This window comes from Nicotiana tabacum, chromosome 2 (genome assembly GCF_000715075.1).
Source record: "Nicotiana tabacum cultivar K326 chromosome 2, ASM71507v2, whole genome shotgun sequence".
NCBI classification, from domain to species: Eukaryota; Viridiplantae; Streptophyta; class Magnoliopsida; order Solanales; family Solanaceae; genus Nicotiana; species Nicotiana tabacum.
This window is the reverse complement of record NC_134081.1, coordinates 114325057-114346908: the sequence shown is the minus strand read 5'-3', so window position 1 is coordinate 114346908 and position 21852 is coordinate 114325057. Positions and strand designations below refer to the sequence as shown.

General features: G+C 39.8%; 2 protein-coding genes across 2 annotated transcripts; both read left to right on the top strand.

Annotated features, from left to right (window-relative positions):
* The first annotated feature begins 11457 nt into the window (after positions 1–11457).
* On the top strand, positions 11458–12470 carry LOC142167881 (uncharacterized). Its single transcript, XM_075228246.1, has 2 exons — positions 11458–11828; positions 11891–12470. Exons 1-2 carry the CDS (start codon positions 11458–11460, stop codon positions 12468–12470), a joined length of 951 nt encoding a protein of 316 aa, XP_075084347.1.
* A 3258-nt stretch (positions 12471–15728) lies between these two features.
* On the top strand, positions 15729–21407 carry LOC107771693 (uncharacterized). The gene is made up of 7 exons (XM_016591123.2): positions 15729–16672; positions 19016–19132; positions 19869–20047; positions 20156–20249; positions 20386–20463; positions 20586–20687; positions 20953–21407. The coding sequence occupies exons 1-7, from the start codon at positions 16196–16198 to the stop codon at positions 21088–21090; spliced, it is 1185 nt and encodes a 394-aa protein (XP_016446609.1). The 5' UTR covers positions 15729–16195; the 3' UTR covers positions 21091–21407.
* The last annotated feature ends 445 nt before the right edge of the window (positions 21408–21852 follow it).

Genomic DNA, 21852 nt, shown 5'->3' with positions numbered 1-21852 from the left:
AGGCAAACAAACGGAAACATCTGAGAGCAGTTATAACTATTGATTTACAACCCAAAAAAAATCAAAATTCTACTAATACGTGCCAAGATCTGGTGTCACAAGTATATGAGCAACTAGTAGAATATACAAAAGATGACTATCCTACTCTCTGAAACAGAATAGACAGATAAAAACAAAAGAGAAACTCCGGCATGCTGCCGAACGGTTCAGGAGGGGCAGCTCACCGTGAAGTCTCGGTCCAAGATACAGTATGTGCGCCGGGCGGGTAACTAGATGCACCAACCTCAGATCCTGTACAATTAAGTACAGAAGTGTAGTATGAGTATATAAACAACATCTATCCAATAAGTATCCCGCCTAACCTCGAAGAAGTAGTGACGAGGGGTCGGCTTGACACTTACTAGGCCAATAATAATATAATTCAAGTACTATGCTAAGCAGGGATATCATGAATGATACTGTCAGTTCAACAACAGGAAGAGATAAGTACTTCTTTCATAATTAAAAAATAAATTTCAGTAATACTATTTAGCAACTTACATTTCAAGGCATTTAAGCAGAATAAATCATGGAGAATTTCCAAATAATTAGCATGCACAATTATGCCGAGGTCGTACGGCCTGATCCAACAAAATATTTAAAATGTGCACTGCCGAGGGTCGAACGGCGCGAACAATAGTTGCATCTATTTTTCCCGCTCGCGAATCATACATGCGACGCGGTCAAACATAAATTTAAGGAATTATCCCGCTCACGAATCATACATGTGACGCGGTTACACAAAGATATCATACATATTTTTTATAGTACTCTCCCATTCTTTTCAAAATACGACATTCAAATGAAAACTTTTAAAATCCCATTATATTTCCTCAATTCCAATTCCTTTTTGAAACATTTAATAAGCACACTCCATTCCGCCCTTCTCAAGGCAAACAATATACATAATGCAATAACAATATCAATAAGGCATGGTGTAAGCCTAAGACTACCCGAACATAACAGGAATAGTAACTACGTACGGACTCTCGTCACTTCGTGCGTACGTGGGCCCCCACAAACAACAACACATATTAATTTAGTTCACCTATGGGGTAATTTCCCTCTTACAAGGTTAGAAAGGAGACTTACCTCGTCTCAAAGCCTACTTCCCAATTCAAGAACGCACTCAAATCTCCAAATTAGACGCCAAACGACTCGAAGCTAGTCAAACATTATATAAACTAATCAATCTATGCTCAAAGGTTCATAATTATACCATTTAAGTGATTACCCAACCTAAATTGCAAGATTCCTAAAATTCACCCTCGGGCCCACATGCTCGGATTCCGAAAATGTTTAAAGAAAGTTGTTACCCATAACCTTAGGAACATAAATATATGATTTTTACTAAATTCCATAACGAATTTCGTGGTTAAATCTCATTTTTATTAAAAACCTAGGCTTTCACCTAACCCATGATTTTCACTAATTTACATGTTATAATCTACCCTTAAACTATGTATTTAACTCATATTGTGTAGAAATTACTTACCTCAAAGTGCTAAGTGAAATTCCCTCTCTAAGAGCTCCAAGAATCGCCCAACAATGGAAGAAATGAGCTAAAATAGCCTAAGTCCCGTTTTTTTAAAAAGTTTCTGCCCATGTCTGCCTTCTTCGCGATCGCGAAGGCAAATGGCCCAGGCCCAGGAAAATTTACCCATCGCGAACGCGACGGGAGCAACGCGAACGCAGAGGCTCGCTTGGCCTACCCTACGCGATCGCGAGAGTTTCTTCGCGAATGTGAAGAACGAACAACGGCCACCTAGCTCAGTCTCTTCTATGAAAATGCGGGCCAGGTCACGCGAACGCGAAGGCTAGAGGACCCAGACCTCCTCGAACACGGTCCTGCGCACGCGAATGCGAAGGGCAAAAGCTCCCCAGCCCACAGTGCCCCAAATCCTTCATCGCGAACGCGATAGGAAACCAGAAGCAGAAATCTGGTGTGTTTTAACTCAACTTCGGGTGGTCCGAAACGCACCCGAGCCCATCGGGAGCCCATCCAACTACTCCAACAAGTCTATAAACATAATACGGACTTGTTCGAACTCTCGAAACGCATAAAACAACAACAAAACCAAGAATCACACCCCAAAACCAAATTGAATCAAACTTGAACTTCGAGTTTCTAAATCGCTCCGAACACGTCGAATCATACTTAGACTACTCGGATTGACACCAAATTTTGCGTGCAAGTCTTAAATGACATTACGGAACTATTTTTGGTCTCAGAATTCCATTCGGACCTGGATATCACCAAAACCTACTCCAAACCAAATTTAAAGAACTTCAAAGTTCTTCAAGAACCAACTTTCACTATTGGGCGCCAAAACGCTCCCGGGTCATCCAAAACCCGATCCGAACATACGCCCAAGTCCAAAATCATCATATGAACCTATTGGAACCGTCAAATCCCGATTCCGAGGTCGTTTACTCAAAATGTTGACCGAAGTCAAACTTGGCATTTTAAGCCAACCTTAAGGAACCGAGGGTTCCGATTCTAACCCATACTTTCCCAAATCCCGAACCAACCATCCCCGCAAGTCATAATTCAGCAAAACCAGGTACGAGAAGTCTTATTTAGGAGAACGAGGTTCTAAAAAGCAAAACGACCGGTCGGGTCGTTACATTTTTCACCTCTTAAACAAGCGTTCGTCCTCGAACGAGTTTAGATTCATACCTGAAGTGCTGAATAAGTATGGATATCTGCTCCGTATGTCTTCTTCGGACTCCCAGGTCGCCTCCTCGACTGGTTGGCCCCTCCACTGAACCTTTACCGTGAAAATCCTCTTGGACCTCAACTGGCGATCTTGTCTAGCAACAATAGCAACTGGCTCCTCCTCATACCCCAAGCTCTTATCTAGCTGAATAGTACTGAAGTCTAACACATGAGACAAGTCGGCGTGATACCTCTGGAGCATAGACACGTGAAAAACTGGATGAACCCCTGATAGGCTGGGAGGTAAAGCAAGCTCATAAGCAACCTACCCAACTCGCCTCAACACCTCAAATGGGCCTATAAATCTTGGGCTCAACTTGCCCTTCTTTCCGAATCTCATAATGCCCTTCATCGGTGAGACTTTCAAGAGAACCTTCTCGCCTACCATAAATGATACATCACGTGCCTTCTGATCTGTGTAACTTTTCTGTCTGGACTGCGCTGTGCGAAGCCACTTCTAAATCAACTTTACCCTTTCCAAAGCATCCTTTACCAGGTCAGTACCATATAACCTAGCATCGCCGGGCTCAAACCACCCGATGGGAGAATGACATCGCCGACCATATAAAGCCTCGAACGGGTCCATCTCGATGCTGGACTGATAACTGTTGTTATAAGCGAACTCGGCCAATAGCAAGAACTCATCCCACTATCCCCCAAAGTCAATCACGCATGCTCTCAGCATGTCCTCCAATATCTGAACTGTCCGCTCTGACTGCCCGTCGGTCTGTGGATGAAACATTGTGCTGAGCTCTACACGGGTCCCCAACTCACTCTGTACGGCCCTCCAGAAATATGAGATGAACTGAGGGCCTCTATCTGATATGATAGAAACAGGCACACCATGCAACCGAACTATCTCCCGAATATAAATCTGGGCCAACTTCCCTGAAGTATATGTAGTCACAACTGGAATAAAGTGTGCCGACTTGGTCACCCTGTCGACAATGACCCAAACTGCATCAAACTTCCACAAGGTCCGTGGCAACCCAAATACGAAGTCCATAGTGATGCGCTCCCATTTCTACTCAGGTATAGTCATCTGCTAAAATAGGCCACCTGGCCTTTGGTGCTCATACTTGACCTGTTGGCAATTTAAACACCTAGCTACATACTCCACTATGTCTTTCTTCATCCGCCGCCACCAATAGTGTTATCTCAGGTCATGATACATCTTCGTAGCACCTGGATAAATAGAATACCGAGAACTATGTGCCTCCTCTAGAATCCTCTCCCTCAAGCCATCGACATTAGGAACACATAGATGACCCTGGAGTTGCAGAACACCATCCTCGCCAATAGAAACTTCTTTAGCACCACCCTGTAGTACCGTCTCTCTAAGAACTGCTAAGTGTGGATCATCAAACTGTCGGGCCTTGATCTACCCCAATAATGAAGACTGAGCAACAACACATGCAAGAACTCAGTTGGGCTCTGAAATATCCAACCTCACAAGTCTGTTAGCCAAGGACTGAATATCCAAAGCTAGTGGCCTCTCTTCCGCTGAAATAAATGCCAAGCTACCAATACTCTCTGCCTTCCTGCTTAAGGCATTCGCGACCATATTTGCCTTGCCCGGATGATAAAGAATGCTGATGTCATAATCCTTCAGTAACTCGAGCCATCTACGCTGCCTCAAATTGAGATCCCTTTGCTTGAACAAATGTTGTAAACTGTGATGATCGGTATAAACCTCACATGACACCCCAAACAGATAATGCCTCCATATCTTAAGAGCATAAACAATCGCGGCTAACTCTAGATCGTGCACAGGGTAATTCTTCTCATGAATCTTCAGTTGACGTGAAGCATATGCAACAACTCACCCCTCCTGCATCAATACACAACCCAAGCCAACGTGTGAAGTGTCACAATATACCGTATACATCCCCGAGCCGGAAGACAACACTAAAACTAGTACTGTAGTCAAAGCTGTCTTGAACTTCTGGAAGCTCGCCTCACAATCATCGGACCAACGGAATGGAGCACCCTTCTGGGTCAATCTAGTCAAAGGTGCTGTAATGGATGAAAAGCCCTCCACAAACCGGCGATAATAGCATGCTAACCCTAAGAAACTCCTGATCTCAGTCGCCGAAGTGGGACGAGGCAAACTCTGAACCGCCTCAATCTTCTTGGGATCCACTTTAATACCCTCTCCTGACACCACATGCCCCAAGAATGCCACGGACTCTAGCCAAAACTCACATTTGGAGAACTTAGCATATAGCTCCTGCTCTCGCAATGTCTGAAGTACCACTCTCAAATGCTGCTCGTGTTCCCCCATGCTACGTGAGTAAATCAAGATGTCATCAATGAAGACAATAACAAAGGAATCAATATAAGGCCTAAACACTCTATTCATCAAATCCATGAATGCCACTGGGGCATTAGTCAAGCCGAAGGATATACTAGAAACTCATAATGACCATATCTGGTACGGAAGGCAGTCTTCGGAACATCTGAGTCCCGAATCTTCAACTGATGGTACCCCGATCTCAAGTCGATCTTAGAAAACACCCTAGCACCCTGCAACTTGTCGAACAAATCATCGATACGCGGCAGCAGATACTTGTTCTTGATGGTAACTTTGTTCAACTGGCGGTAATCAATGCACATCCGCATATTCCCATCTTTCTTCTTCACAAATAACATTGGTGCACCCTAAGGTGATACACTTGGTCTCACAAACCCCTTTGCTAACAACTCCTCAAGTTGTTCCTTCAACTCCTTCAATTCTTTCGGAGCCATACGGTAGGGTAGGATAGATACAGGCTGGGTGACTGGAGCCAAATCAATACGGAAATCAATATCACGATCTGGAGGTATGCCTGGAAGGTCAGAAGGAAACACATCGGCGAACTCCCGAACTACTGGCACTGAATCAATCGTCGGAGAGTCTGCGGTGGTGTCCCAAACATAAGCTAGATAAGCCAAACAACCCTTCTCGACCATATGTCGAGCCTTCAAAAAAGAGATGACCCAACTAGCTGTACTAACCGAGGAACCCTTCCACTCCAATCTCAGTAATTCTGGCATCGCTAAGGTAACAGTCTTGGCATGACAATCAAGGATGGCGTGGTATGGGGATTACCAGTCCATGCCAAGGATGACCTCAAAGTCGGTCATATCAAGTAACAAAAGGTCCGCCCTAGTCTCGTAACTACAGAATGTGACCACACAGGACCGATAGATCCGATACACAACCACAGAATTGCCCATAGGAGTGGACACATAAACAGGAGTACCCAAGAACTCACGAGGAACATCCAGAAAATTAGCAAACATAGATGATACATATAAATAGGTAGATCCTGGATAAAATAACACCGAAGCATCCCTATCGCAGACAGAAATGATACCTGTGATCACGGCATCTGAGGCCACTGCATCTGGTCTGGCCGAAAATGCATAGAATCTAGCTGGGGTGCCACCTGACTGGCCCCCGCCTGCCTGACCTCCACCTCTAGGACAACCTCTACCCACCTGCCCTCCGCCTCTGGGTGGCCGGATGGCTGGTGCGGTTGCTGGAGCTGAAATCATGGGTTGTTGACCCTGTTGTACTGCCTTGCCCCGAAGCTTGGGGCAGGATCTCTTCATGTGACCCATATCTCCACACTCATAACAACCTCTCGGTACCATAGAATGCTGCCCCGAAGTCTAACCCTGATGGCCTGAATACCCACTAGAAGAACCCTGAATGGCTGGTGGGCGGTATGAACTCTCTTGCATGGCGCTGAAATAAGCACTTGAAGAACCCTGATGAACTGGTGGGCGGTAAGAACTCTCTCGCATAACACTAAAATAGGGTCGCGCCGAAGCACCTCGAGGAGGTGGTGGTGCTGAATATGTAGGTCTACTAGGATGACCCCTCCCGATCTGACCTCTGCCCCTAGCCGGGGTATCTCTAAACTCTCCAGAGAAACGGGCCCTCTTGTCCTGCTGCATCCGCTCTCTACCTCTCTGGCGCTAGCCCTCAATCCTCCGAGCAATCTCCATTACTAGCTGATAACCAGTACCCATCTCAACCTTGTGGGCTATACTAGCCTGAATATTGGGGTGCAGCCCCGCAACAAATCTCCGCACTCTCTCTGCGTCCGTAGGAAGTATCATAAGTGCATGGCGAGACAACTCACAAAACCTCGCCTCATAGTCGGTCACTAACATCTGACCCTGCTGAAGCTGCTCAAACTGATACCGCAACTCTTCCCTCTCGGAGGGTGGAATATACCTATCCAGGAAAAGATGTGTGAACTGGCTCCAAGTCATGGGAGGAGAACCTGCTGGTCTACCACGAAGATAAGACTGCCACAATCTACGGGCCCTGCCCTCCAGCTGGAAAGTAGTGAAGTCAACCCCATGAGACTTCAGTATCCTCATGTTGCGCAGTCTGTCCTTGCACCTATCAATGAAATCCTGGGATCCCTCATGACGCTTGCCCCGAAAGACAGGAGGGTGTAACCTAGTCCATCCGTCCAATAACTTCTGCGGATCGCCGTCCGCAGTCGGTCTAGGCTCAGGTGCAGCCGCCGCAACTGGCTGGGCTTCGCCCACGGGTAGTGCACCCGGAGTCTGATATACCGCAGCTGCGTGCCCAGAAGCCTGAGCAGTAGGGGTCTGTGCTCCCCCTCCTGCCTGAGATGTGGCTGGGTCTGCTGGAAATAAACCAGCCTAAGTCATGGTGTCCATGAACCGCATCATATGGCCTATGACCTCCTGAAAGCCCGGTGCTGTCCTGAAATCTACCGTGGTTGGCTCTGCGGCATGCACCTTGCCCTGCTCCTCAATAATGGGATCCTCCACTGTATCCGTTGACGGTGCCATTGGGGCATTTCTGGGATGCCCTCATCCCCTACCTCGGGCCGGTTCCCTCCCCCGGCCTCTGCCTCGGCCTTTAGCAATGGGGGCAGTAGCTCCTCCAGGGTCTGGAACATCCGCCGTGCGCGTCCTCACCATATGTGAGAGAATAGGAGAAGGAAATTTCGTATACCATCAATTGTATGATAGGGGATGAATAATAAGTAGTTTTCTAACACCTCATAGCCTCTCGAAGATTAGTACGGACGTCTCCGCACCGATCCGCAAGGCTCTACTAGGCCTGCCCATAACTTGTGAGACCTACGTGAACCTAGTGCTCTGATACCATGTTGTCACGACCCAACTCCATGTCAGGCCACGATGGCGTCCAACACCATTGCTAGACAAGACCACAGTGAACAACTTAGTGATTTCCCATTTAGCTTTACTTATTTTAAAACATTTGGTAAATAAAACATCTGAAAGCAGTTATAACTATTGAATTACAACCCAAAAAAATCCAAAGTCTACTAATACGTGCCAAGATCTAGTGTCACAAGTATGTGTGCAATAGTAGAATATACAAAAGATGACTATCCTACTGTCTGAAACAGAATAGACAGATAAAAACAAAAGAAAAACTCAGGCATGCTGCTGAACGACTCAGAAGGGGCAGCTCACTGTGAAGTCTCGGTCCAAGATCAAGTATACGCGCCGGGCGGGTAACTAGATGCACCAGCCTCAGATCCTGTACAATTAAGTACATAAGTGCAGTATGAGAACATAAACAATATGTACCCAGTAAGTATCCCGCCTAACCTCGAAGAAGTAGTGACGAGGGGTCGGCTTGACACTTACTAGGCCAATAATAAAATAATTCAAGTACTATGCTAAGCAGGGATATCATGAATGATACTGTCAGTTCAACACAGGAAGATATAAGTCCTTCTTTCATAATTATAACATAAATTTCAGTAATACTATTAAGCAACTTACATTTCAAGGCATTTAAGCAGAATAAATCATGGAGAATTTCCAAATAATTAGCATGCACAATTATGCTGAGGTCATACGGTCCGATCCAACAAAATATTTAAATTGTGCACTGCCGAGGGTCGAACGGCGCGAACCATAGATGCATCTATTTTTTCCACTCACGAATCATGCATGCGACGCGGTCAAACATAAATTTAAGAAACTACCCCGCTCGCGAATCATACATGCGACGCGGTTACACAAAGATCTCATAAATATTTTTTATAGTACTCTCCCATTCTTTTCAAAATACAACATTCAAATGAAAACTTTTAAAATTCCATTATTTTTCCTCAATTCCAATTCCTTTTTGAAACATTTAATAAGCACACTCCATTCCGCCCTTCTCAAGGCAAACGATATACATAAAGCAATAACAATATCAACAAGGTATGGTATAAGCCTAAGACTACCCGGGCATAACAGGAATAGTAGCTACGTACGGATTCTCGTCATTTCGTGCGTACGTGGCCCCCCACAAACAACAACACATATTAATTTAGTTCACCTATGAGGTAATTTCCCTCTTACAAGGTTAGAAAGGAGACTTACCTCGTCTCAAAGCCTACTTCCCAATTCAAGAACGCGCTCAAATCTCCAAATTTGACGCCAAACGACTCGAAGCTAGTCAAACATTACATAAACTAATCAATCTATGCTCAAAGGTTCATAATTATACCATTTAAGAGATTACCCAACCTAAATTGCAAGATTCCTAAAATTCACCCTCGGGCCCATATGCTCGGATTCCGAAAATGTTTAAAGAAAGTTGTTACCCATAACCTTAGGAACATAAATATATGATTTTTACTAAATTCCATAACGAATTTCGTGGTTAAATTTTATTTTTATCAAAAACCTAGGTTTTCACCTAACCCATGATTTTCACTAATTTACATGTTATAATCTACCCTTAAACTATGTATTTAACTCATATTGTGTAGGAATTACTTACCTCAAAGTGCTAAGTGAAATTCCCTCTCTAAGAGCTCCAAGAATCGCCCAACAATGGAAGAAATGAGCTAAAATAGCCTAAGTCCCGTTTTTTTAAAACGTTTCTGCCCAGGTCTGCCTTCTTCACAATCGCGGGAGAGGCCTCGCGATCGCGAAGGCAAATGGCCCAGGCCCAGGAAAATTTACCCATCGCGAACGCAATGGGAGCAACGCGAACGCGGAGGCTCGCTTGGCCTACCATACGCGATCGCGAGGGTTTCTTCGCGAACGCGAAGAACGAACAACGGCCACCCAGCTTAGCCTTTTCTACGCGAATGTAGGCTAGGTCACGCGAACGCGAAGGCTAGAGGACCCAGACCTCCGCGAACACGGTCCTGCACACGCGAACGCGATAGGAAACCAAAAGCAGAAATCTGGTGTGTTTCAACTCAACTCTAGGCGGTTCAAAACGTACCCGAGCCCCTCGGGACCCCGTCCAACTACTCCAACAAGTCTATAAACATAATACGGACTTGTTCAACTCTCAAAACGCGTAAAATAACAACAAAACCAAGAATCACACCCCAAAACCAAATTGAATCAAACTTGAACTTCAAGTTTCTAAATCGCTCCGAATGCGTCGAATCATACTTAGACTACTCGGATTGACACCAAATTTTGCGTGCAAGTCTTAAATGACATTACGGAACTATTCCCTATCTCAGAATTCCATTCAGACCTCGATATTACCAAAACCTACTCCAAACCAAATTTAAAGAACTTCAAAGTTTTTTAAGAACCAACTTTCACTATTGGGAGCCAAAACGCTCCCGGGTCATCCAAAACCCGATCCAAACATACGCCCAAGTCCGAAATCATCATATGAACCCATTGGAACCATTAAATCCCGATTCATAGGTCGTTTACTTAAAATATTGATCGAAGTCAAACTTAGCCTTTTAAGCCAACCTTAAGGAACCAAGGGTCCCGATTCTAACCCAGACTTTCTCAAATCCCAAACCAACCATCCCCGCAAGTCATAATTCAGTAAAAGCAGGTACGAGAAGTCTTATTTAGGGGAATGAGGTTCTAAAAAGTAAAACGATCTGTCGGGTCGTTACAATTTATTTAGAAACAACTAAACCACTATTGTAATTTCAAAGAAAAGATAACTCGATACTAGTGAAAGAAATAAAATAGAAAACTTATTAAGAATTAGGATTCAGACTTCTAGTTCTAAACTTTCTCTCTACTGCCATCCTCTCCTCTGATCGGGCACCATCTTCATATATAAGAAAATTTCATAATGATTTCTCGATTTGGTGCTAGATTTCCATGGCAAATCTAGATTTTGCATTTGCACATATGAGAATTCGAATTCTCGATTTGATGCTAGATTTCCATTGCAAATCTTGATTTTGAATTTGCAGAGATGAGAATTCTGTCATTCTAAGTTTAGATTTCATCGATTTCATTATGGAAAATCGAGACTTGGTGCATTGTAACGTCAGTAATGAATCAAAGCTTGATCTTACACTTCTTTGTTGTATTTTTCTTGAATATTTATTTTTCTTTTTTTATGTTGCGCACGACAATTCTTCTATAATTGTTCCTGCAAAATAAAGTTAAAAATATGGAGAAAACACGATAATTTATATATTTTTATAAGAGAAATTATGTGGTTAACATCTGGTAAAATGCACTTATCACTCTCAGTGTCCAAGCTGACTAAGGACTTATGCTGCTCTGTATGTTTTTTCCCTGATTTCTGTGTATTTCAGGGATTATACAGTGGCAGGGTGCTGGGGATTGGTAAAGAAGATAGTTGACTTTATATACTTAGTAGAGGAGATATTATTGCTGCTGGTTCATTTCACAAAGAAGGAGTAACAACCACCCTGTGGCATCAAAGGCTAGGACATGTCTCTACACATGCTATGCAACACTTGCCGGATTTGAAGAATAAAGTGAAGCTAGAGATGCAAAAGGACTGTAAGATTTGCCCTTTAGCTAAACAACAGAATGGAGTAGTGAAAAGGAAACATAGGCACATCCTGGATGTGGCTAGAGCACTCAAGATTCAAAGTAATATACCAGTCAGATTCTGGAGAGAATGTGTTAGAACATCAGTATACCTAATCAACAAGATACCCACACAGGTCTTAAATAAAAGATCTCCCTATGAATTGCTATATGGTAAACAACCAAGTATAGATCATTTAAGAGTATTTGGTTGTTTATGTTATGCCAGTACCCTACCTAGAGGAGATAAGTTTGCTCCTAGAGCAAGAAGGGCAGTAATGATAGGGTATTCAGAGACACAAAAGGGTACAAACTATTTGATTTAGAATCTAATATTTTCTTTGTCAGCGGGGATGTAACCTTTAAAGAAGATGTTTTTCCTTTTCAATGTGAAGAAGCTTGTCAAGAAGGTTTGTTCATTCTTACACCAGTAGACATGAACACTATTGTACCAAGAACATATGGTGATGATGTTCCTGTTGCAAATCAGGAAGAGTTAAGCAATGGAAGTATGGAGAAAGAGGCAATCCCTGCAGAATCATCAGATGCAGATTTGGATGAGTCAGCAGGAGTAAATGCAGATATTCCAAATGCATCAGAAGATGTTGTAGCTGAACCTCTAGCCATTATGGAGGAAACTCAAGCAAATTTGCAAGAACAACAAGCAGCAACTCAACAATTGCAGTCATTTGAACCTGCTAACAATGCAAAAGCTCCTATCCTTAGGAAATCCACCAGAGGCACAAAACCAACAATTTGGCTCAAAGACTATATTACTGGCTGGAAGCCATCAGGACACATTGCCTATCCAATCTCCAATTATGCCACCTACACACATTTGCCAGAATACTACCAAGCATACCTCACCAGTTTCTCTGCCCTCACAGAACCAAATACTTTCTATGAAGCCTCTACAGAAGAGAGATAGATTAAAGCTATGCAAGAAGAAATTCAGGCACTTGAAGCTAACAAAACTTGGGAGATTGTAGCTATGCCACCAGGAAAGAAAGCAATTAGCTCAAAGTGGGTGTACAAAATCAAATACAAGGAAAATGGTGAGGTTGACAGGTTCAAGGCACGCTTAGTGGCTAAGGGCTATACACAACATGAAGGTCTTGACTACCATGAGACCTTTTCTCCTGTTACAAAAATGGTCACAATGAGGACTGTGATTAGCCTTGCAGCCTCTAAAGGTTGGAAATTATTCCAAATGGATGTAAACAATGCATTTCTGCAGGGCGATCTTTATGAATAGGTATACATGACTTTGCCACAAGGATTCCATAGACAGGGGGAGTCTCAAGTTTGCAAGTTACTTAAGTCTCTTTATGGACTCAAGCAGGCATCAAGGCAGTGAAATATAAAGCTGACTAATGCTCTTACTGAGGCAGGATACATGCAAAGTGCCTATGATCATTCTTTGTTCACAAAGAAGTCACGAACATACTTGGTGATCATTTTAGTATATGTGGATGACTTGATGATTACTGGGAGCAACAGTGATATGATAGATGAAGTTAAAAGGACCTTACATAAGTCTTTCAAACTCAAAGACTTGGGAGAACTAAAGTATTTTTTGGGAATTGAGATCATGAGATCACATAAAGGCATACTAATGAATCAAAGAAAGTATGCACTAGAGCTTATATCAGAATTGGGACTCAGTGGTGCAAAGCCTGCAAGTTCACCTCTTGAGCAAAATCAAAAGCTTACTACTATTGACTATGTTAAGCATATAGGACTCAAAGGAGATGAGGAGCTGACAGATATTGGAGGCTATCAGAAGTTGATTGGGAAGTTGATCTATTTGACCATAACCAGGCCTGACATCTGCTTTGCAGTACATGTCCTAAGTTAATTTATGCAACATCCAAAGCAATAACGCATAGAGGCACCTATGAGAGTGGTGAAATATATAAAAGGGCCACCAGGAAAAGGAATATTATTGAAGAAGGGATCATTAGAAGAGATTTCAGCCTATTGTGATTCTGACTGGGCAGCCTGCCCAAACACCAGAAGATCAATGACATGCTATGTCATTAAGCTTGGTGAATCACTGATTTCTTGGAAGTCCAAGAAGCAATAGACAGTAAGTAGAAGTTCTGCAGAAGCAGAGTATAGAAGCATGGCAGCTGTTAGTGCAGAATTGGTATGGCTAGTTGGATTGCTGAAGGAATTTGATGTGTCCTTACAGATGCCAGTAAAGGTTTTTTGTGATAGCAAAGCAGCTCTACATAAAGCGGTTACAAGCCAACAAGTAATTAAACTCTAGTTGGAATAGTTGATGAATCTATACTCTGGCTATCTTTTATGTTTTCTTAATTTATCACCATTTAAACGGTAAAAATATCTAGAGAGTTTTACTATGTCCTATAAAAGTAAGTATGCTATCTCATTTAACTTATACTAGTGATTTTTATATGACATTTGAAAAAATACCAAAAACAACCGAACCATACCGATACTGAAGAGAAACCGACATGATTGGTACGGTTTTGAAAAATCTAATTTTGGTTATACATAATAGAATAACCGAAAATTTGTTATGGTATAAATTTTATAAAAAAATCAGTCAAACCAAACCATTGACACCCCTAGCTAAAGACAATTTTTGGCTAAAAAATATTTTTAAAAATTCTAAAAGAAAATATGTGTACAGTTTTTGGGTATTAAGATTTAGAGTTTAATTACTTGTTGGCTTGTAACCGCTTTTATAATTCCAAGGCTCAAGGAAAAATTTAATACTTTATTATTTTTAAACTTAATACATAAATATATTTTTAACATAAAAATTTATTCGGTACGATTTGGTATTATTTCGGTTTATTTTCATAAAATAAAATAACTTTCCCGAATTATCGGTACAGTTATAATTCTTATAAAAACCTACTATTTTATTAAAAGAAACCTAAAATTCGATTCGACGGTATAATTCGATCGATTTAATCGATTTTTAAATATTACCCATAGTCTTAGCTCTATAATTGCATTATTACGCTATGATGTTTTAGGATGACTTTACATTAGGTAGGTGTGGACGCATTAATCAAAGTTTGGATATCTTTTTGAATTTTTCTTTCTTAATAATGAAACATGATATACACTGATGAGTAATGGCCCCATCTTGTACGGTACAATCTTACATCTATTTTGCATGTATCTATTTCATGTAGCTAATGTTTGTAAAATAAAAAAGAAAATCAGATTTCTCTTTTCAAATGATTGAGAAATAAAAGAAATGAACTTTTTTTTTTCATCCACTCAAGAAAAAAATAAAAAGATAATAATACAGGATGGTTAAAGTATTTTTTGACTATTTATTAATGAATAAAAAACATAAAGAGGATTAATTGCAATTACGGGAGAATCTTGAATTGATTCTGGTTGAAGCAACATTACAAACACTTTAAAGATATTTGAACTGATGTTTTCGAACATTTAAATAAGGGAAAATATTATTATTTAAGTGTATTTAGATTGATTTTATTGGCTAAATTGATATGTCAAAATAAGAAAGAACTTCTTTTAAATAAAATTCTTAACTGGAGTAATATCTAGTATGTAGGCTGCAATTTATTTTCTTCACGGTTGGAATAGTTAAAAAAAAAATTAGATTTATTTATTTTCCATATCTAGGAGGTGTCACGTTTGTAGAACCAATAAGTACGGAGTGTGCCTGCCCCTTTTTGTTCTGCTCTCTTTTCTGTGAATAGAATAAAAATAAAATATTTTTGTTTTCTGTAGGTTCATTATATTTTAAGTAATATTTTTGGATACACTGAAGATGCAGAAAAAAATTGGTACTAATAATAAAAATTAATAAATAATGTTCCCTTTGCGTAAGTGGCTCCAAGCAAACCACAACCTTGTCTCACATAAATTAATCATTAAACATCATGGCACCCCACAAACTTTCTCAATGCTATAACGTCACAATAAATCAAATTTGTAATTTTTGGTACCAGTAATAAAAAATAATATATTCTAAAATTAAATTTGAGATAAATTTATTTCATATTTGATTGAGATAAAATTACGGTATAATTAATTCTGAAATTAATTATTCTGAATTATAATATTATTTTTGTTTCTACGGGGGAATGAGATAATAATTTCGAGATAACTAATACTAAAATAACTTATTTGGTAGCCCTAAGTATTAAATAATTATTTTTTTTCTTCTCCTTCTATCTATTTTGAGGCCACCAAATCTTTTCTTTTCGAAATTTCCTCGTATTTGAAAAATCTTTGATTCACTCAAATATAAAGATTACAAAAAAGGGTGTGTTTTCTTTGCATTTGAATCCTCCATTTCAATCATCCAAAGTTCCTAATAAGTTTCTCCTTCTTTATTTTTGTGGGTGTTAGACTCTGAAAAGATCTGATTTTTTTTCCTCTCCTCTGTTCTTTGAGGCTTAGTTATCTTATCCATATGTTAATTCATAATCTCTGTACAAAGCTTCAAAATTTGCCTTTTTTAATCAGTTTTTTTTCAAGAATCTGATGCTCCAAAAATGGGATTTTTCTAAATTCTCAGATACCCATTTCTATAAAGGCCTTAGATTTTCTCATTTTGTCTGAAAAGTTGACCATTTGGGTTCTTGCATATATTTTCCCTTACCCTTTTGATTAATCTTTGAACTTCCCACAAAAATGTATGGAACACAAAGTAGAAAAGATTTGGCCTTTGAATACCAATCTCAAATTCACATTTTGAGGCCAAGTATTCATGCTAGAAGGGCAAATATTACTGTGAAATTCCAAGATCTATATGGGTTTACAGTAGAAGGAAATGTTGATGATGTTAATGTGTTAAATGAGGTTAGGGAGAAAGTTAGGGAACAGGGTAAGGTGTGGTGGGCATTAGAAGCTAGCAAAGGTGCAAATTGGTATTTGCAAACACAAGTTACATCAACCCTAAAAACATCCCTTAAATTGTCTACTTTGGTGAATGCAATTACTCTGAAGAAGCTAATTAGGAAAGGAATACCGCCTGTGTTAAGGCCTAAGGTGTGGTTTTCACTATCAGGTGCAGCTAAGAAGAAATCCACTGTTCCTGAAAGTTATTACCAAGATTTGATCATGGCTGTTGAGGATAAGGTCACACCTGCCACCAAACAGATTGATCATGTGAGTTTCTTGCTCAAAATGTTACCTTTTGATATTAGAAATGTTTGTAGTTTGACTTATTGTAGCTAGACTTTATGTGTTGACAACATGTTGGATGCTTTCGACGCCTATATTTTGGTGGTAATACATGCTCTAAATGCAAACTTTGTCATTTTGTTAGAGATAGAAATCCTAGGATGTCTTGAAGTATAATTAGGATGTCCCTTTTTTTTTCAAACCTGTTTTAAAAAACGCTTTTCTTGCTCCGAAGGTCTGAACAAACCTCTCTACCTTTGCGTACACCACACCCTCCCCAGGCCCCACTTGTGGGATCACACTTGGTATGTTGTTGTTGTCCCTTTTTGGGGTGGAATTCATTGTTGAATGTTAGATGTGTGAACTGATCAGGGGAAAAAATGTTTTTGAATGTTAGATATTTGGAACTTTTTATCTTTTGAAATGTTGCGTCACACTGGCAAAGTTTTGGGACTTCTAAAATCTTATGATAGATTCTGAAGATGCCATACGCTAATTTAGAGAACTCAAAAATACATTTATACAACAATTTTAAGTGGTTCAAAAGGTTCTAATGTAAAGTATTTTGAAAAGGAAAAATATCATGGTGCCATGATTAACTTCTTGCAAATGCTAATTGCTCAAAAATGATTTGGCATTTCTTCTTGGTATTAGCAAAAGTTAAGGGGAAGGGAGGTCTTGCCAGTATTCTTTTTGATGATTTTGAGCAATTAAGAGTGGGTTACACTAAAGAATTTGAGTGCAGGGGTATAAGCTGAGGTGTAGCAGTGTTGTCAAAGGCTCATCTGAGGCGCGCTTAAACCCTGAAGCTCAAAAAAGCTCAGGGTATGCGCTTCGCCTCACTTAGGTTGCGATTCAGTGTAGGCAAGGCACTGAGGTGTGCACCTCATTGCCTATAAGTTCTATTTTGAATAAAGCAGTACAAAACAATAAATATGATTGGCAAAAAGATATATTAATTGTTGAGGAAATCATTATGAATGAAATTGTCACTGCTTTCTTGCATGATATATATATTTTTATTTTTTTCTTCGTTGCGCCTTTTGTAACTAAAGCTCACACTTTAATTGTGCTTTGCGCTTCAAGCTCCGATAGACTTGACCGCTTTTGACGGTTTTCTCCTTTGACAACACTGAGGTGTAGAAATTATTTTTGCTCGTAATAGCTTTAGTTGGGACTTATAGCAGTTATGCTTCTTCTTTTGTCTTATCCAATTAAACACCTTAACGAAAAGAACAAAGAAAAGAAAAAAAGGCCATGGATTGTAAGCTTGTAAAATTTTAAACTTCTTATGTAGCTGTGATTAATGCATCTGTTGAGTCTCAGTGAAAAATTGGAAATATACTATGTTGAGAATTTTTTAGGGTTCATTTGTTTCTGCATATGCCTTGAGTATTGGTTTAGAACAAAGTGTCGAAAGTTTAGGCACGTGTCTAAGGGAGAACTATTGTTACAGTTTTCAAGAATTCAGTGCTTTCATTTGCCGTAGTTTTGAAATTTGTCTGTCAAATGTTCTTTTTATTAGTCGAAGAGCTTGTCCCATTTTGCTAATCCTACATAGGGCTATATACAACGCTCAAACTTGAATAGACATATTTCATTTGGTTAGGATTCAATCCAGATTGATGAATTTAAAGGGCACTTGGGCTGGTGGCTCTCTCAGCGTAGTACATTAAATTGTGAGATTTTCTCGTGGTGCATGGTAAAGCACCACTTTGCATTTTTTTTGATAAGGTAAATAATTTTCTTAACAGTTGGGGAAAACCACATATACAATCCGTTTACTAAAAAGAGAGAACCTACACCAAAATATAGTTCTCAACAAAAGAAGCCCAATCCTCTATGCAAATAGGGACCTCATGACTACACCAAAAATAAACTAAAAACAAAAGACTATTTTGCAATTTAATAAAGTCTTGTTCCGCCCCTTCGAATGCCCTCCTATTTCTCTCTTTCCAAATAACCCACATAATTGCTAATGGGGCAACACTCCATGCCCTTAGAGTTCTCTTCCCCCCTCATGTGAGCCCAACTATGCAATGCCTCCTTCACTGTGCGCGGCACCAGTTTGCATATAAAGACTTCAGCCTTCATCTTGATGTTTAGCTTTTATGTTAAATAAAGTCCAAGTACAACTTTTTTAGCTCCGTGAGAAAGGTTCATTTGATATGGAAGACAAGGATTACTAAATCATTTGATTTGGAAGACAAGGATTATCCTTAGCAGCTTTTTAGCAAGCTTGAGGTGAAATTTAGAAAATTTTGAGATTACATTTTCGTAACAATTTGTTCCCACTATATGTTGTTAACTCTGTATTTTTACTTGCAGGACCTCCCACGAACCTTTCCTGGTCACCCGTGGTTGGACACTCCTGAGGGTCATGCTGCTCTTAGGCGGGTTCTTGTTGCCTACTCTTTCCGAGATTCTGATGTCGGCTACTGCCAGGTAGAATTATTCTTCTCGTTTTAGGATAGATTCTTTTGTAATTATCTTTTTCAGATACAAGTCTCCGTGCTTCCATGCTTTATGTAGTCTATAAAAACTTAGCTGTCCTTTGTCACAGCCACTTATCTTTTATTAGCTGGATTATGCATATCTTAGAGGAGATACCAATTGATTCCTTCACGTTATGTTGTAATTGAGAGCTTGCAACTGAAAGCTCTGTCCTTGTTTTGACTTAAATAGGAGCAAAAAGGATATTCAACTAAGCTACTAAAGAATTGAAAGTTGAGGACAGGAAATTAGGATGATTTTTTTTTAATCAACATAGACAGTTGTGTAGCTCTAAACAGTTCAATCCAATTCCTGCTTCCTACAAGTTGCACCTATCCTAGACAGTTTAGAAGTCAAAGAGCAAACTGAGTTTGCAGTTTCTGGTGTTGCTATAATGCTACTGTCTAATTGTGTAAGTGATGTGTAGCACTCCTCAAAGAACTAATATTCAAAGACTAATATATTTAGCTTAATAGAGCCAGGTTCTCCACCAAACTGCCTAAAACGTCCAACTTTTTCTTACAAGTTAATAATGTTTGACGTAAACTGGCTTTAAATGTGCTTGACATAGAGAAAAAGAGGAAGGAACCGGTAGCGAGCAGTTCTCTTTTTTCTTCAGTAGTAGTTGATAAATCACTTGAAAATGCGTTTCCATAAAACTAATTTAAATGGGTTGATTGTTTGGCAGGGATTGAACTATGTTGCAGCATTATTGTTGCTTGTGATGAAAACTGAAGAAGATGCTTTCTGGATGCTTGCTGTCCTTTTAGAGAACGTATTGGTTAGTGATTGTTATACTAATAACTTGTCCGGATGCCATGTTGAGCAAAGAGTGTTCAAGGATCTATTAACCAAAAAATGTCCAAGGTACTTGCACCTTTTTTTTTCATTTTTTTTTTTTCATTTTTTTTCCCCTGATGTTTGTGATTCGCATGACTATAGACTGTTTTCTGAAATTGATGAGGAAAAATGCAGGCTAGCCGCTCATTTGGATGCTCTAGAATTTGATGTTTCTCTTGTTTGCACTGAGTGGTTTCTCTGCCTTTTCTCCAAAAGTTTGCCTTCTGAGGTTAAAAAATTCTCTCTTTATGTCTTCTATTTTGTGTCCGATTTTGCTATAAAATAGATTGTCCAAACCCATGTGCAAACACCTGCTAAAAATTGGTTAATCATTAGTAAATTTTGTCTCTGCTAATTCATTTCAGACAACTTTGCGGGTATGGGATGTCCTCTTCTACGAAGGTGGTAAGGTTCTATTTCATGTAGCATTGGCAATTTTCAAGGTAATATTCTTTCATATTTGTGTCATGTGTGTACTTTGCATTTGTGATGCATGTGTTTCTTCGGTTCTGGAGAAGTGAATTTCAAATTTTAAGCACGTTCTACAATTTGTATATGAGTGTAGATGAACGAAGAGGAGTTGCTGGTAGCGCATCATGTCGGGGATGTAATTAGTATGATACAAAGAAGCACTCATCACCTTTTTGATCCTGATGAGTTGTTGACGGTAACATGTTCTCACTAGACTCTGTTATTGTCTTACGCTCATGTGGATAAGTATCCATCTAGCGCGTTGACCCAAATGTTGCATACGTGATTCAGTGTTCTGAATTAAGATGCATGATGTTACTTAAGAAAATCATAATATTCTTGAAATTTTGATACATATTTGTCTTCTATAAGACCACTAACTCAGTCGTGGCATGGGCATAGTCTAATTTCAGGTAGATGGTTAAACTCTGTAGTGAATCATTTCTTTACCATTTTCTCAGGTTGCTTTTGATAAAGTTGGGTTTATGACAACCACTACTATATCGAAACAGAGGAAAAAGCAGGAACCAGCGGTAATGGCAGAGCTGGACCAGAGATCAAGACGATTAAATTCTCTAAATCCAGATGAAAAACGGTAGTTTTATGTGGAAACTTAGTAGATGTAGCATCTGTATAACGTATCTGTGGCAGGGCGTGCTGCCCTTGCTAGGAGATCAAACTCTTGCTCACAAAACAATGAGCAAAGACCGCGGCTTGGAGAGAGTATGCATGTTTATTAAGTTGTAGGTTTCAGAAGTGTAAATTAATCTGAAATGTTGTTGTATTCTAGTTCTCCTTTATTCTTTATTCTTTCCCTCTCTGCTATTAAAATCGTTCCCAAATACACTGCAAATTCTCATTTTGTTGAGCCAAATTTATATATAGTAAGAGGAAAGTCCATGCTGATTTTGGAAAAGCCAGTCCTAATTTGCGTAACTTAGTAGTAGTTTCTCTTTATTTGGTGCCTCAGCTTTGTTTGATTGTTAAATCCTATCCTGATTCTATAAAACCTAAGTTGCTCGGACACAAGTGCGAATCTAGTGGTCGGATCCTTCGAGATGTAAATTCTAAGATTCGTGGATACGGATCCTAGAACGGATGCGGAGATTCGGCTAAAATTATTTTAAAAAATTAAAAATATAAAAATATATTTAAATTATGAGAAATTTTGTGAAGTGGATTTCTTTTTTATTCTCAAGTCGCAGATAAGTAAATGATTGATTTTCTAAATAAGGTATGCTATTTTCTTCAAATTTAATCTAGTTTTGGTTCTGATTCCAGGAATCAAATTGTATTTCGAATCAGAATCAAATTGTATTTCGTATCGAATTTTTTCGTTCGTCGTGGTTAAAGTACCCAAA

Coding starts and splice junctions, on each gene's coding strand:
- LOC142167881 (XM_075228246.1), top strand. CDS start 11,458: ATGCAACACTTGCCGGATTTGAAGAATAAAGTGAAGCTAGAGATGCAA. Junction 11,829..11,890: donor AGAAGGGCAGTAATGATAGG/GTATTCAGAGAC, acceptor TTTCTTTGTCAG/CGGGGATGTAACCTTTAAAG.
- LOC107771693 (XM_016591123.2), top strand. CDS start 16,196: ATGTATGGAACACAAAGTAGAAAAGATTTGGCCTTTGAATACCAATCT. Junction 19,133..19,868: donor CTGATGTCGGCTACTGCCAG/GTAGAATTATTC, acceptor ATTGTTTGGCAG/GGATTGAACTATGTTGCAGC. Junction 20,048..20,155: donor TTAACCAAAAAATGTCCAAG/GTACTTGCACCT, acceptor GGAAAAATGCAG/GCTAGCCGCTCATTTGGATG.